Genomic DNA, 14,458 nt, shown 5'->3' with positions numbered 1-14,458 from the left:
AATTCGATGGTCCAGATAAATGTTTGCCTGTGGTGTGGCTCTTAGACTTCAGGGGGTAGAACAGCCGTATTTGGTAGCTTCTAAGTATTTTCTGATTTTTGTTTTCCCCAACAGAGCTACAGCGAACCTGTGGATGTTAAAGCCTCCCCACAACCTCAGATGATGAATTCAAAGCAGTCAGTGTTTCATGGGCCTGCCCAGGCTCACTCTGCACTGTACCTCGGTTCCCACTACCACCAACAACAGGGAATGAATCCTCACATCTCTGCCATGCATGCCAATATCCCCAGGAACATAGCACCCAAGCCCAACAACCAAATGCCAGTGACTGTTTCCATAGCAAACATGGCTGTGTCCCCACCGCCACCTCTTCAGATTAGCCCCCCTCTGCACCAGCATCTCAACATCCAGCAGCACCAGCCGATCCCAATGCAGCAGTCCATTGGAAACCAGCTACCAATGCAGGTCCAGTCTGCTTTACACTCACCTACGATGCAGCAAGTAAGTTGGAGCTTTTCAGTTCTCCGGGGAATTATTTTATTTCTGGGGAGGGCGTGGGGAAGAGAGTCGTCCAGAAGTTGGCATAGTGCAAGAGATTTAGATTAGCTGTAATTTTGCAGGTTCCAAAACTATGGTAGCATAGGCTTAGTCTTTCAAGGGCAAGAACAAATGAATGAGTTTAAGTAGATGATGGAAAACTGCAGAAGTGTTTGTGCTGTCGACAATGTCCATCATTGTCCGTAGATCCATCTGCAAATTTGTGACTACCCTGAAACAGTGAAATGCAAAGCGTTCAGGAGTCACTCTTTGCAAACAAAAGGCAGGAATGTCTAGAAAAATATATGATTGTAGCTTATGCTTATGCTTATACTGTTATCCTTGTGCTGATTGTGATGTCAGAGGAAACATAAAGCAACCCAAGTTGTGTTGAATGTGCTAGATTAAGTGAATATGAGTGTGTTACATTATGCCACATTGATAACTTCATTTTGCTAAATAGATATACCTTCTTTTTACTGGAAATAAATGGGCTATAAATAGTGCTCTAACTTTACATCTTAAAGAAGTGTTGACAAGGTAATCCTACTTTCTAATAGTCAAAACTGCTGCCAATTCGCAGAAATTACTGATAATTAGTCAAGAAAAAAGACTCCCATCAGCCACCAGCAGTTTCAACTTCCTTAGCTCTCAAAGCTATCTTAAAAATAAAGCTACCCCATGACAGTCCACGATCCCAATATGGGGCTTTTGGGGGCTTTTTTCCTACTCTGAATGTTTTAGGTAGTTGATTCTCGATATATTTCCTACGAGTTCTGAGTTAATGCTGACCATCCATGGTATTGTGTCTTCCAGGCTTACAGAGGAATATAAAGAGGGCAGATAAACTGTTGATTTCATAGGAGAAAATTTCTTTTTGTATTATATGAGATCTGACTATCAATAATAACATCTTGCTTTGCAAAGTGGCATTCAAATGAAAATTCTTTGAATGGAATTGCAAGAACCTACAAAATTTGTATACACAAATCTTGTCACTACTGTCTGATGAAACATAGTCATGAACTTGCTCCATGTTTTAAATTTGTCTAAAAATTTGCTAATAAGACATTTGCATTTGCTTTCCAAGCCAGAAACATTTCATCTCAAGACTGGTCTTTAGAGTTGGGAATACTTGAACACAAACCATAGATTCTTGCTGGGAGAACAATTTAACAGGGAAAGAAATTATGCAAAGCAGAAAAAAAACCCCAAAAGTGTTGAAAGCAATCTTTCTGACTCGTAAAGTTAGTTCTTCAGAAGAAAAATCAAGGTATGCTCAGGATAATTTGGATTTATTCAGAGACTTTGATCTTAGTCTCAGGAGTGATTTGGAGTAATCAGGAAGAAAAACTTCCTGAAGTTCACAACTCTTTTCTAGTCCTAGAAGTTAATTTTTCACTATCAAAGAAAACAGATTCAACAGACTTATGACCACACATATGTGAAGTCATGTATTCATGGAGGTTTTCCTCCAGTTAGTTTGAGTGTTGCAGGAGAACCATGCTAAAGTCTCAGAGAAATTCAGGAGCTGGTCCGAAGCCTGGGCAGCTGGAATTAACTAGAGGAAGTCCTAGGTGGGTGAGCCAGTAGGGTCTGTCTGGAGATCCTAAGCCTGGAGGAATCCTGGCTGAAGCTGAAGGCTCAGAGCAGTGAGAGACAAAGCAATATTCAGGTTCATTTACTAAACATGAGAAATTACATCTGTGACAGCAACCTGTTGAGGTCCTACAGCTATGTTTCAACGAGTTTTTATTGCACAGTGATTTAGCCTTCCAAGTTCAGATTGTTTGCCAACTTCAGTGTCACTTGTATATTACTTGTCCAATGCAGAAGAACTCCTTATGTCTTTTCCAGAATCATTAGGCATAATTTACTAAATAGATTTGAAAACCTGTCTCTATTTAGTGAATTAATAATATAGTTGGGACTAGCAAAAGATGTAATGTAGATGTTAGATACTTACATATTTATACATAAAATATCATTTTTGTATGATTAAACACTTAGGCATTACTCTAAACTCTCCACCAAAGAAAAGATAATGTAATATGAATCTGCTAATGTTTTATTTTGCCAAGTTGCAAGCTTGTAGCATAAGGTGTGTGCACCCACATTTTGAAAGTACTTTCATTCATCTGTGAGATGTGTGGTATGCAGTTGACTTGTTTGTAGCTTAAGAAAAAATACAGGACACTGGGTTGTAGAAAACAAGTCTCTACAAGTCAGAATTTAGACCTTTATTGTGATGAGTCTTTTTTCTAGCTAAGGACAATTATAATTAAGTAAAAAATGCCATATCTTTGTATTCCTGTTAAACGCACAAAATTTAAGGTTAAATGCTTTTTACCAACTCATATTCCTTAGTCAGAAAGGCTGATGCTTTTAATGAAGATACTGTGGTGAGATATTTCTGTTTCACTCAAGATGCTTGTTACTAGTTGAAATGGTGCACTGCCAATCTACATGTCTGTTTAAGCACTGTGTAATATCTACAAGCCAATTTATATTTCTTACACTTCTGCTTTTGTTTTACAGCAATGCAGCTTTTGGCCTCTGGAAAATCTATGTCATTTCACTTTGGAATATTTGTTTGGGTTGTTTTTTTTTTTTGGCATGCAACAGCTTATAGAGTTTGTGAAGTGAATTTAAATATAGCAAAATGTATATTACATTATAGGGCTGGAGGTGTACTAACAACACTTTGATTTACCATGACAGAACAGAATAGTGGTATCCTGTTCAGTTTCTTAGGTATGACCCTTTTTAGTCAAGAAATGATAGAAAACACAACACCAGGATTCCACACTGTGTTAGAACAAAGACAGGTTGGTCACCAGGAGGCAAATAGCAGAAAGTCAGGAGACTACAACCTGAAAGTGAGGGCTTCTTTCTGTCTCAGTTGTCAAAGGACTCTGCTCTCCTTTCTGATTGAAATAGAGCAAACATTCTGGTGATCACAGAGCTTTTTAAAGAGGAAAAGATTTAATGGGAGAAAAATGGAGCTCTCCCAGAAACTCAGTCAAGGAGTCAAGAAGCTCAGCAGTAAGGAGAAAGAGGAAGTACCTCACCATCTGTCTGGCCTATGGTGAGGAGGGAAAGGGAGGTCTGGATGTGATGTTCAGTCCCAAACAACACTGTGTAGAACACTCTCCTGCATAAAAAGATGGCCAAGAAGAATGGGAGAATATGAATTCTGATAAAGCAGAGAAATAGTTGCCTTTAAGCCAACTTTTTTTCACTTCCTCTTCCCTCAAGTTGTTTTATCTCCTCCCTGCTTAGGTATGGCCACTGTAAGCCTTTCCAAAGCCTCTATGAAGGCAGCAAGAACAGAAACTGGTTAACATACCACTCCCTAGGGAGTGACTTGCAACAGGAGTCATTTTCCTCTTTGGAAACCTCAGCACTACGCATGCTAAATAGACTAATATACTACAAGAAAAAAGAGGCAAATTTTGTCATATCACACTGCAGCATGGAGCTTAATAGGCAAGAGAAGACTAAGTCTGCCAACAGCTTCCTAGCAGTCTTCTACTGCAGGTGTTGGCGTGCTCGCCTGGCTGGGCACCTTCATTGCAGACTGTGCTGGAGGCATGTTAGAAGTAGAAATCATCAATTGTAGGTTCTCTCTTTTTTTTTCCCCCTTTTTTTTCCAAAAATTCCTCAGTGAAATAGCTCATTTCATTACTGTTGCTCACTAATGTGACACAACAGTAGCCAGCTCTGTGAATCCCTGCTCTCAACAGATCCCCCGCTTGAACTCTGGCTCGGTGACATTTGGTCAGACATTTTCTCTAGGAAAAGGATAGTTTCATATCAAAAGTCACCTTTTAGTATGTCTGAAGGACTGCCAACTCCAAGGAAAACCACATAGAGATCCAGATTTCAGTCCTGGCAGGCAGGAACACAGTTATCCAAAAACCATCGTGCATGAAATTCACAAACTCTTCTATGCAAACTTTGAGGAGGGACTGATAAGAAGGGCTGACTTGGGGAGAGAGTTCTGTTCCCATTGCTTTCAGAACAATGAGCTGATCTTCATCAGCTCTACAGGGAACAGCATGTCCTTCTCCATATCCAGCACTCCTTGCCTGCACGTGCACAGTTGCCAAATCAAGAGTGACTGCCAGCTGGAGAAGGGCAGTCTCCTTTGAGGATCCACAAAAACTACAGAACATCAAGAAAATCAGAAGTGTTGGTAGCCAAAAATCCACAGTGACTGCACAATTTCTGTTATTTTTAAAATCAATAAGCTCTGTGGAGTATGCAGCTGATGTAATGCATCCAAATTGTTCAGAAATGCAATGTAAAATTTCTGTATTAGCATTTCGGTCATATGCCTAGCATTAGTAATTATTATTTCATTTCTTTTAAACAATCTTCTCTATTTTGAGTTATTTAAATTGTAACTTCTTGGAAGTAGATTATTTTGTCTTTTTTCTCTTCTGTTCCCACAGTTAACGAATAAATTAAAAAAGGGACACTACTGTAGACCTTTGGGGTGCTTGTTTACAGTGATAATCCTTTCAACTATAGAAAAAAAAGATCATTAGTTCTATTCTCATACTTAGATTTCAATTAGATCCTGATTTTTATTTTCTTTAGTTTCTAATTCTGAAATGTATTATATTTTTCTTAAATATCATTAACAGGATCTATGTTAAAGTTTTACTTTTCAAAGTCAAAATCTGCTCTGCTGTAGTTTTTGTTTTATCCACCTTTGACACATAGGAAGACTTAGATTTGAAGAGCGTGATTTTTGTTTCATTAAATGCTCATATGAGCATCTTATCACTTTTTTATAGTATATTTTTTTAAGTGATACAGAGTTCTTTCTCTCCAGTCTGTTTCTTCAGTTTAACGTGATGTTTAATTTTTCCTCAGTTGGCCTTAGATGATCTGATTATTAACCCTTGTCATTGAAATCAGCACAATTTCTCCAAAGTTCAGGCTGAAACAGCAGCTGAAGCTGCGGCCTGTTTTTACTTGCAGGGTTATTCTTTCCTTTCTCTACTCACGTGGACATTTTTGCCTCTTTCTGAGCATACCCTGCTATCCGGCCTGTTCACTGTGCTCTTTGGTGTGAAGAGTGATGAGACTGAGGATTCTCTCCCTTCTTAATACACCCAGATCTTGTTAAGGAACCATTTTAAGTAGCCCTACTGGAAGCATCACCTTCCCTGCTCAAAATCCTTCACCCAAGCATTGCATGGGATGGTGAGTTCCAAGTCCACCTCTGTCCCATTTCAGTTCACAGGTAGAGGAAGCAAAACTAGATTCTTAATGTCTAGTAACCATGGCTGCAAGTACGTATGCATAACAAAGCACCAGAAGATTAATGTATGTCACATTTTATTTTTTTTTTTAAATAATAACTCATTTCAGTCTACTTTTAGGTATTTCTTTTCCTTTAGAAAATAAATGCATACAGCAAGATGATTGCATAGCCTGCCAAAAATAATAACCTCATTTTTTCTGGTATATATTTTATATACAGCAAACTCAGGAACATGCTGTATTTGTCCAGATTTCTTCTTCTTTTTTGTTAAGCTTTGTCTTCGAATGAGGTCAAGAGAGAAAAAAAATCATTAATATCTGTCAACTTCCTTTATAACCTTAAGGAAAAATCTTTGTATGATATCACACAGACAGATTTTCAATTTCCTTGTGTAATAAACAGATGCTTTAGGATTTGGATGTAATTTAAAGGTTTAAAATATCACATTGAGATTGATGAATAAATCAGTTGTGAAGACAAAAACATTGATGCCTGTTGAAAATACCTCTCCAGACAGGCAGGAAATGAAATTAGTTCCTAGTAAAGTGTGGAGATGAGGATCACTCTTTAGTTCTGCTGCAGGCTTTTTAGGACTTGCTACAGTGGCACAACGAAACTGCTAGGGCTACAGAAATCTAATTAAAGAGCAAATGTCCCTCCTGACATCGAATTAATCTTTATCAAGTTCCCTATTTTTATTTCAATCTGGGACAAGAAAATGAAATTTAAAATTCTAGGCATGTTGCAAAACAGTTGGTGATTTTCTCTTGAGCATTACAATGCAAAAACATTCAGCATTGTTTAATTAGACCTTGAAGCACTCATTTTCTGAGCACTTTTTATTTCATCATTGTTTGTTAAGGGCTTACATAAATAATACCCAAATATTTACCACAAGCCTGGTACAAGGCTGTTTCCCTCTGTTGTACAGATCTGTATTTTCAGAGCTTTTTCTGTTGATGAAAAAGCTGAAGTAATTATTGTTTGCATCTTAAACAGTATCATACTTTATTAGTCATACTGAGTTGAGGTTGCTTAAATGACTTTGCTTTAACAAACATGCTTTCCATCACCCACAGTGCAGGTATTCTGGTAGCCCTCAACCCCCCAGAGGGGCCACTGAGACCCTTCTGGGACTGGAGCCTGGCTCAGATACCCCTGCACCGTGTTGGCCCTTATCACCTGCATGTGCTCTAAGAAACAGGCCCCAATCCCAGGCAGCCACAAACTAAATAGACTTACCAGGTACAAGATGAAAGCATTGTTATGCCTTATTTTTCAGGTAGAAGAATTAAATTTGGCTCTGCAGCCCCAACCTTAACATGAGAGGTACCAAAGCAGTCCAAACACAAGTGCACATGTGCTTTGCTGGGAGAGAGACAAAGCAATTTGGCTGTGGTCACACAGAAAACCTGAAAAAATATGAGAATGCATCTGCACCCAGCTTCTGAGTTGAAATACAGGACCATTCTCTGATATCTAAGCTATTTATCCTAATTCCAGAAGAAATGGAATGGGTATTGTACTGGTGGTCTCTTGCTCTGATTTGGAGGAACTGTCTCCTTGCTGCATGAGTGCTGTCCAGAGAGTTTGTGGATGCTCCCTCTCCCTGGAAGTGTTCAAGGCCAGGTTGGATGGACCTATGGGCAACCTGGTTTAGTGGAAGGTGTCTCTGCCCAAAGCAGGGGGGCTGGAACAAAATGATCTTTAAGGTCCCTTCCAACCCAAACCATCCTATGATTTTATGAGTATCTGAGTTTCTGTGTCTGCTCTGTAGCCTGCTTTGCTACTGGCTACTGTCCCTATAGAGTGTTTTTCTTGTATATATGACAGATCAGGGGATTTGCTACCAAAGGTAAATCTGAGTGCCAGAGGGTAGGATGTGTTTCTGTGGTTGATTTCTTCTGACAGCTAAATTAGAAAGGCCTTGTGGTTGATGTTTTGTATAAAAATGATGACAATGGTATACAAACCCAAATTTTCTGCCTTCTAATTACATAAAACTCCAATAAAAGTCATGGGGAAATCTGCTCACTTACTGTTTCCTTTGGATCTGTTGCAGGCATGGGGGTTGTCTCTGCAGGTTGCTGCATAGGTTTAGAGCCTGGTGAAAAGGGAGTGTGCAGAGCATGGGGCTTACGGTCCCCATGGATGTAAAACCCACCACGGGAAGGTTTTATCTAATCTCATTAGCAGTGTAGTATATAAATAACATGGCAACTAGATGCAGAATTCAGCTGTGAACTTGCTCACTCCTAATAGTCTGTTTCTTGGAGTCATCAGGTACAAAGTGAGGTTTCCAAGAGTGTTTAAGGCACTGAAGTGTTACTCAGGATATTCTCCATATGCAAAAGATTAAGGAATAAAGTTGCAGTCACTTACAGTCTAGACTAAAACCCGTGAACAGGATGAGTGGAGTGAGGTGGCAGTGCACATGAGAGGTGGGGCAAAACACCTGCAGGACCTCAGGGAACAGCCAAGGAAGAGAGATGAGAAGGAGGGAGTGACATACCATTTGAAGGAAGGTAATTTCTGTGCATAAAGGGGGCCAAGCAAAAGCCAATAACGTTCATTTATCTTGAAAAAAGGTAGTGTGGCTACCTTCTTAAACCTGCAGAAAAAACATCTGTCCACGAATACCCTGTCCTGAGGAAGGCTGCATAAGAAAAGCAATCACACACAACACACTAAATTAACTAAATGCTATGAGAGTTAATTCTATCTATTTGGTATGTGGGCTTTGGCTGGAAGGAGTGAGTTTCCAAACTAGGCATTTTGATGCAAGTTCCATTTCTGATTTAGTAGCTATGCATCCAGTCAACTTGAGTGGGAATTGTATGCCCTTGCCCCAGGAAGGAGTTTGGTCTGTTGTTTGTTTTTTTTTCAGCAGACATTGATTGCTTTTATACAACATTCCCATGATTTTACCCAATGTAGTTCTTCCTATTTTACAGGAACACGATGTACAGGGTGAACTAGATACACTAGCCTTGAAATTTCAATTGTTCTCCTGGGTTTGAAACACAATATTTAAACATCAGAATATATCAAAAGACCTAAAAATGATTATAACTTTTCATATGACAGAAGATTCAGGGCACAGGTTAGATTTCTCTTTGTAACTTCCACTTTTTTTCCTCGTCTCCTTGGTTTCAAAAGCAAGTTATTCTGTGCTACTTTCACTACATTAGTCCAACAACTGTTAAAAAGCTTTGGTTGAATTTCCGTTTAGTTGAGAGAGAAGTGCAAATAAAAGAAGCAGCAGATGGTCCCTTTGTGGCTGAATGAAGAAAAAGGGTTTTGAGAACAATACGTGAATAGGTGTAGTCTAATAAAACAGTCAGCCACCTGCTGCCTACATCCTTCAAAAAGATTCTGTTGCATATTCTGGGAATTAGTGACTAGTGTGTATGCTTACGTTTAATCTAAATGGAAGCTCTAAGGAGCAAACAGACCTTTTTGTCCCAGTGCTGATTGAGTTGTTCCCTTGGTTTTGAATTGTTTCTGCTCTGTCTCCTTTAGTTCCATCCTGTGACTATGTAACAGTGAACAATGCTTTGTCAGTGTTTCATTTCTCAAACTGAAGAAAGATTTTAAAACTTAAGAAGCACCTACACATTTTTGCCTCTTTTAGGTTTTATAACTGAAATCACACCTGGAAAAGAAGTATTCTCTACCATTTCACAGTACACTCTGCATTTTTACTTTTTTTAATGCACCCAACCTGTTACTTTTTTTCCATACTTTATAATATACTTGTTTTCTCCTCTAGGGATTTACTCTTCAGCCTGATTATCAGAATATCATCAATCCAACATCAACAGCTGCACAAGTTGTTACCCAAGCAATGGAGTATGTTCGTTCAGGGTGCAGAAATCCTCCAGCACAGACTGTGGACTGGAATAATGACTACTGCAGTAATGGGTAAGCAGCCAGTGAATGCCACCTTGTGTTGAGCAACATTCATGACACAAGTATTTGATAGAGAATTTGGGAGCAGCATTGTTGCTCATTTCCCTACAGTGTTTCTGAAGTGCATCTCTGATGGCCCTGCATTTATTCAGCAGTTAGTCAGTTGTGGGAGAACAAGTGTTCAATACAGACATTTAATAGACATTGTTATCACCCTATCACAGCACATACACTTTCTAGATCTCAGAGAACTTGCATTCCACAGAAGATCAGAACTAAAATCCTAGGGAGGAGTAAGAAAGAAGTTTTAAGATCACTATGTCTCAATGAGAGGCAAATGACATGAACTATTTTCTAGTCTGGGACATGAAAATTACTAGTTTGGGTCATGAAAAACCACATCAGTGAGAAGCAGGACTGATACATGGAATACAAGATACATGGAAGAGAATGGCATGAAGAGCACATGATAGCAACCAGAAATAAAATAGCACGCCTGTAGGAGCCCTATGTCCTCAACAAAAGGTTAGTAACCCCTTTGAACCTTCATGATTTTTGTGGAGCCATGTTACAGTGCCAGGAACTGCCCGGAAACATTTAAGACTGAACAGAAGGTATCTTTTTAAGCGTAGTTTTAAATTTTTGATGTTGTGCCTTGTGAACATGCCCACCAGCCTAACTTTGCCTTGACTTAGCATGACTCCCCAAAGAAACGGCAGATGAAAGCTCTTTGTTGCTCCCAAAGTGCCAAATCTAGCCCAGACAAATGAGCAGAAAGCAGAACTAAAGATCAGCTTCACCCATTACATTTACTTAAACAAAGAATTTCACTTGCCTTATTGTTCTAAAGTGTTTCTGGAACTCAAACTAGAACTGAATAAAAATCTTTTTCTGGCTTCTAGTTCAGTGTAACACCTTTGCTACAACCTGCTGGCACTGAGGCAGACTTGAACGAGTCTGAACAGCAGCATCACTCTTTCCCATACCTATCACTGTTGCCCCATGACTTGCCCACTTGTTCAGCAGAACAGTTTCACTTCTGCGCTCTATCACCATGTCTTGACATGTGCTGCAGGCCCTTGTAGAAGTCTGTTCAGCCTACAGACTTTTACAACCACTTACAATGAGCTCTGAATAGACTGAATAGACTCTGTCAAAAGATCCATAGCCACCTGTGGATTTCATTCCTGGTCTCTTTTGGAAAAATGCAGTGTGTTATTGTCCCCAGAAGTGCTCTCCAGGTGCGCAGTGGGCATAACTTTCCATCCCCAGCATCATTGTCTGAGCAGATATGCCTGTAGATAGCCCACTCTGTACAGATAAGCTTTTGTAAATCCATGTGTGTGGACTTAAACTGACTTTGCTAAGCTTCTGCTGTCCCCTTGCGAGTGCTCACCTGAACCTGCCATCCCAACATGTTCTAGCTATATCTGTTCTAGTAAATCAGATATGCCAGAGGCTCAGTAAGTGACTGAAACCCATGTTCATGCAACAAAGCTCTCCTGCCTCTAAGGAAAGTGGCTGCTTCTTGTAGGGCGCTTATGGAGCGTTATTCCAAGACCTATGCTAAATCCAAAGGTCCAAGCAGTTTTTGATAGTCAGTGCTACCAGCCCACTAGTGCAAGTTGTCCCAAACCAGTGTTTAAGCCCATGTCCCAGCCCTGTGCAGTTTTAAAGCCAGATGTGATCTCCAGGTTGCTACATGTCACTATGATTTTTTCTTATTATAACCATGGCAATGCAGCTGTACTTCAGTGATATGCTTGGAATTAATGACATGCAGTGGGGTTGTGGAGCTGATTTTTTTTGAAGAAGAAGAAGAATAATAGAACTAAAAATTTTTCAAATATATAAAAGAAATCACATTTGTTCTCTTTTCTCTTTGAACAGGGGCATGCAGAGGGACAAAGCACTCTACCTTACCTGAAAATCTGAAACACCTCTCCTTTCCACTGAGGAATGCAGGGAAGTCTTTTCATCATGGATTGCTTTATGCAGTCAAGGCAGTTCTGCATTTTATTAGAAAATACAAGTTGCTAAGCACTTAGGACTATTTGAGCTTGTGGGTCACCCACTCTGGAAAAAATAGTCTTGCTTTTTTTTTTTTTTTTTTTTTTTTCCCCATTTTTTCTCTTTCTTTCTCCTTTCCACCCCTTCCCTGAGATCCTTTAACGGACATTGCTTTTCTTCTTCCCTGAAGGAAACTTGGACCATTCAGATTTTATGTTGGTTTTTGCTGTGAAGTGCTGCGGTAGTAACTGCCTTAGCAACTGTAGATGTCTCGGATAAAAGTCCTGGATTTTCCATTGGTTTTTCATAATGGGTGTTTATATGAAACTACTAAAGACTTTTTAAATGGCTTGATGTAGCAGTCATAGCAAGTTTGTAAATAGCATCTATGTTACACTCTCCTAGAGTATAAAATGTGAATGTTTTTGTAGCTAATTGTAATTGAAACTGGCTCATTCCAGTTTATTGATTTCACAATAAGGGTAAAATTGGCAAACATTCATATTTTTACTTCATTTTTAAACAACTGACTGATAGTCTATATTTTCAAAGTATTTGGAGAAAAATAAGTAAAGTAGTCCCAAATTATATTAATTAAAAATATTGGCTTTGTCTCATGAAATAAATACAAAAAAACTTAGGAGAAAAAACTAATGTTGATAAAGAGCAAACACATTTATTTTGTACTGCCTAAAAAAAAATGCTTTTTTTTTAAAGAAAATCACTTTATGTGTACTGGTTAGTAAACGTCATTTAAGTCCTTTTATGTATAAAACTGCCAAATGCTTACCTGATATTTTATTAGATGCAGAAACAGATTGGAGACAGCTAAATTATAACCTCTACATATGGCTATGTATTATTGTTTCTTCATACTGTGTCTGTATTTAATCTTTTTTATGGAACCTGTTGCGCCTATTTATGAAATAATAAATATAGGTGTTTGTAAGTAAATTTGTTAGCATTTTAAAGAGGTTTCTTTGACGCTTTAACTTTTGCTGGCACAAATTGTTCACAACTGATGTGAATACTTTATTTAGTTTTTACAGTGACAAATATAACAACAAACCTGCTTTATTGGCAGAAAATGAAGGTAACCAAGAACTATTTCTCTATTTCTTTGGTTGTTAAGGAAAAGTAAAACAAGTATTTTAAGTAAGTCCCTTTTTAAAGCATTGTAGCAGGAAAAAACTAACTTGCCCAAAACTAAGACTTGAACCAACAAAACTGACTGAATAAAACTGCATAATGCTGCTTCTTGAAACTTCATTATGTTTTGTTAATTTGTCAAGTGGAATAAACATATTACCAAAAGAAATATTACCAAATATGCTTCAGCCATTTTATTATCTATATGCAAAAGTCCTACAGAACTTTAGGGAGTATATCAGAAATAAATCCTAAAATGAAAGGTAAGTTCTTCAGCCACAGGGAAAAGGATAAAAATATCCAAAATAAAGTATTTTGTCAATGTTTGGGATCAGGGATAGCTCTGAAAATAGATTTCTGGATGATTTTGTCCCAGATGCCTGTCCCATTAATGGACAGTAGCACTGATTTGTATTTTCTGTGTGAAATAAAGGAAACAGTTCAGATAGAATACACATTCAGCAATGCTATTGGTTTTTCTTTATAATACAAAACAGAAATAAAGGCATGCTTGCTTCTGAATGATTTCAGGCAATGTACAATCGGAATCACTTGGCATGTAATAACTAATAAATAATGCAGATCAGATGTGATTACTCAAATGACTGTAGCTGAGAGCTCTAATTTTCCTGTCTTGAAACTGTATGAGAACTTGTGATTAAATTCACAGTTTATTGTTTGTCTGTTTAGTACTTTAGAAATATACCAGCACTACTAATTACCCAATGTCTTCTATTTATTATATTATAGTAAACTACATTCTCCACTCATATTAATTCTAAAGAGAAAAAGATAATTACTGGGAATAAGAAAAATCAACTTTGATTTTAACAGGCAGTTTTCCTTTTTCTTTTATGGAAAAGAACTGTGTTATCTTCATTTCTTTTAGAGCAGGTGCGCAGTCACATAAAGTTGTTAATTTCGGTATCCAAGCAGAGTTCAAAATACAAGAAAACTTTAATGTAAATAAAACAAATACATCATGAATAAAATACTTATTCTGTATGAACCTCTGGCTAGTTGGTGTCTCTCAGTCTGTAAGCACGGGAACCTGTGGTATGTTTGCTGTGCAGCACTTTACCCATCCAGTGCTCTGAGTGTGGTTCTGTGTCCAGGCTCTGCTCAGATAAGACAGCTGTACTAGAAGAACAGCAGTTTTTGGCCATGGGTATCCTGAAACCATTTTTTTCCAAAAGAAACATCCTCAAACATCAATCCATAAATATCAATTCTTCATATGTGACCTCGAGAAAGAGAAATGATTGCCAGCCATGGTCAGTCTGCTGTTTGTTTTGGGCTGTGTATAGACAGATATCAATTGCCAATAGACGGTTGGGATCCTTCTGTAAGCAGGTGAAACTCCACTGGAGTTGGTGAAGATGTGCCCCATGCTTTTCTGCAGCACTGTGCCTTAGGCACCACGGTAACACAGACACCCCGGTCACTGGCTGTAAGTCACCATCTGTCCCAACCATGATAATGAGAAAACACAGAGGAACTAAACAACCTGCACATGAAAGCAACACAGTAAATATGATAAAAACATCTGTCAGAGTGATAGAAACCAAAGGA

General features: G+C 38.4%; 1 protein-coding gene across 4 annotated transcripts in view; it reads left to right on the top strand.

The window, feature by feature from the left end:
• The window catches only part of TOX (thymocyte selection associated high mobility group box), a 216,997-nt gene extending 203,142 nt beyond the window's left edge, over nucleotides 1–13,855 (top strand). For all 4 annotated transcript variants that reach the window (XM_058833690.1, XM_058833692.1, XM_058833689.1 and 1 more), the window contains 3 exons: nucleotides 115–501; nucleotides 9,588–9,739; nucleotides 11,618–13,855. In XM_058833690.1, the coding sequence (XP_058689673.1) occupies nucleotides 115–501; nucleotides 9,588–9,739; nucleotides 11,618–11,654 (576 nt within the window). In that variant the 3' untranslated portion in view covers nucleotides 11,655–13,855. The remainder of the gene's footprint in view (nucleotides 1–114; nucleotides 502–9,587; nucleotides 9,740–11,617) is intronic.
• The last annotated feature ends 603 nt before the right edge of the window (nucleotides 13,856–14,458 follow it).

Source organism: Poecile atricapillus, chromosome 2, assembly GCF_030490865.1.
Source record: "Poecile atricapillus isolate bPoeAtr1 chromosome 2, bPoeAtr1.hap1, whole genome shotgun sequence".
NCBI lineage: Eukaryota > Metazoa > Chordata > Aves > Passeriformes > Paridae > Poecile > Poecile atricapillus.
This window is presented reverse-complemented; position numbering and strand designations above follow the sequence as displayed.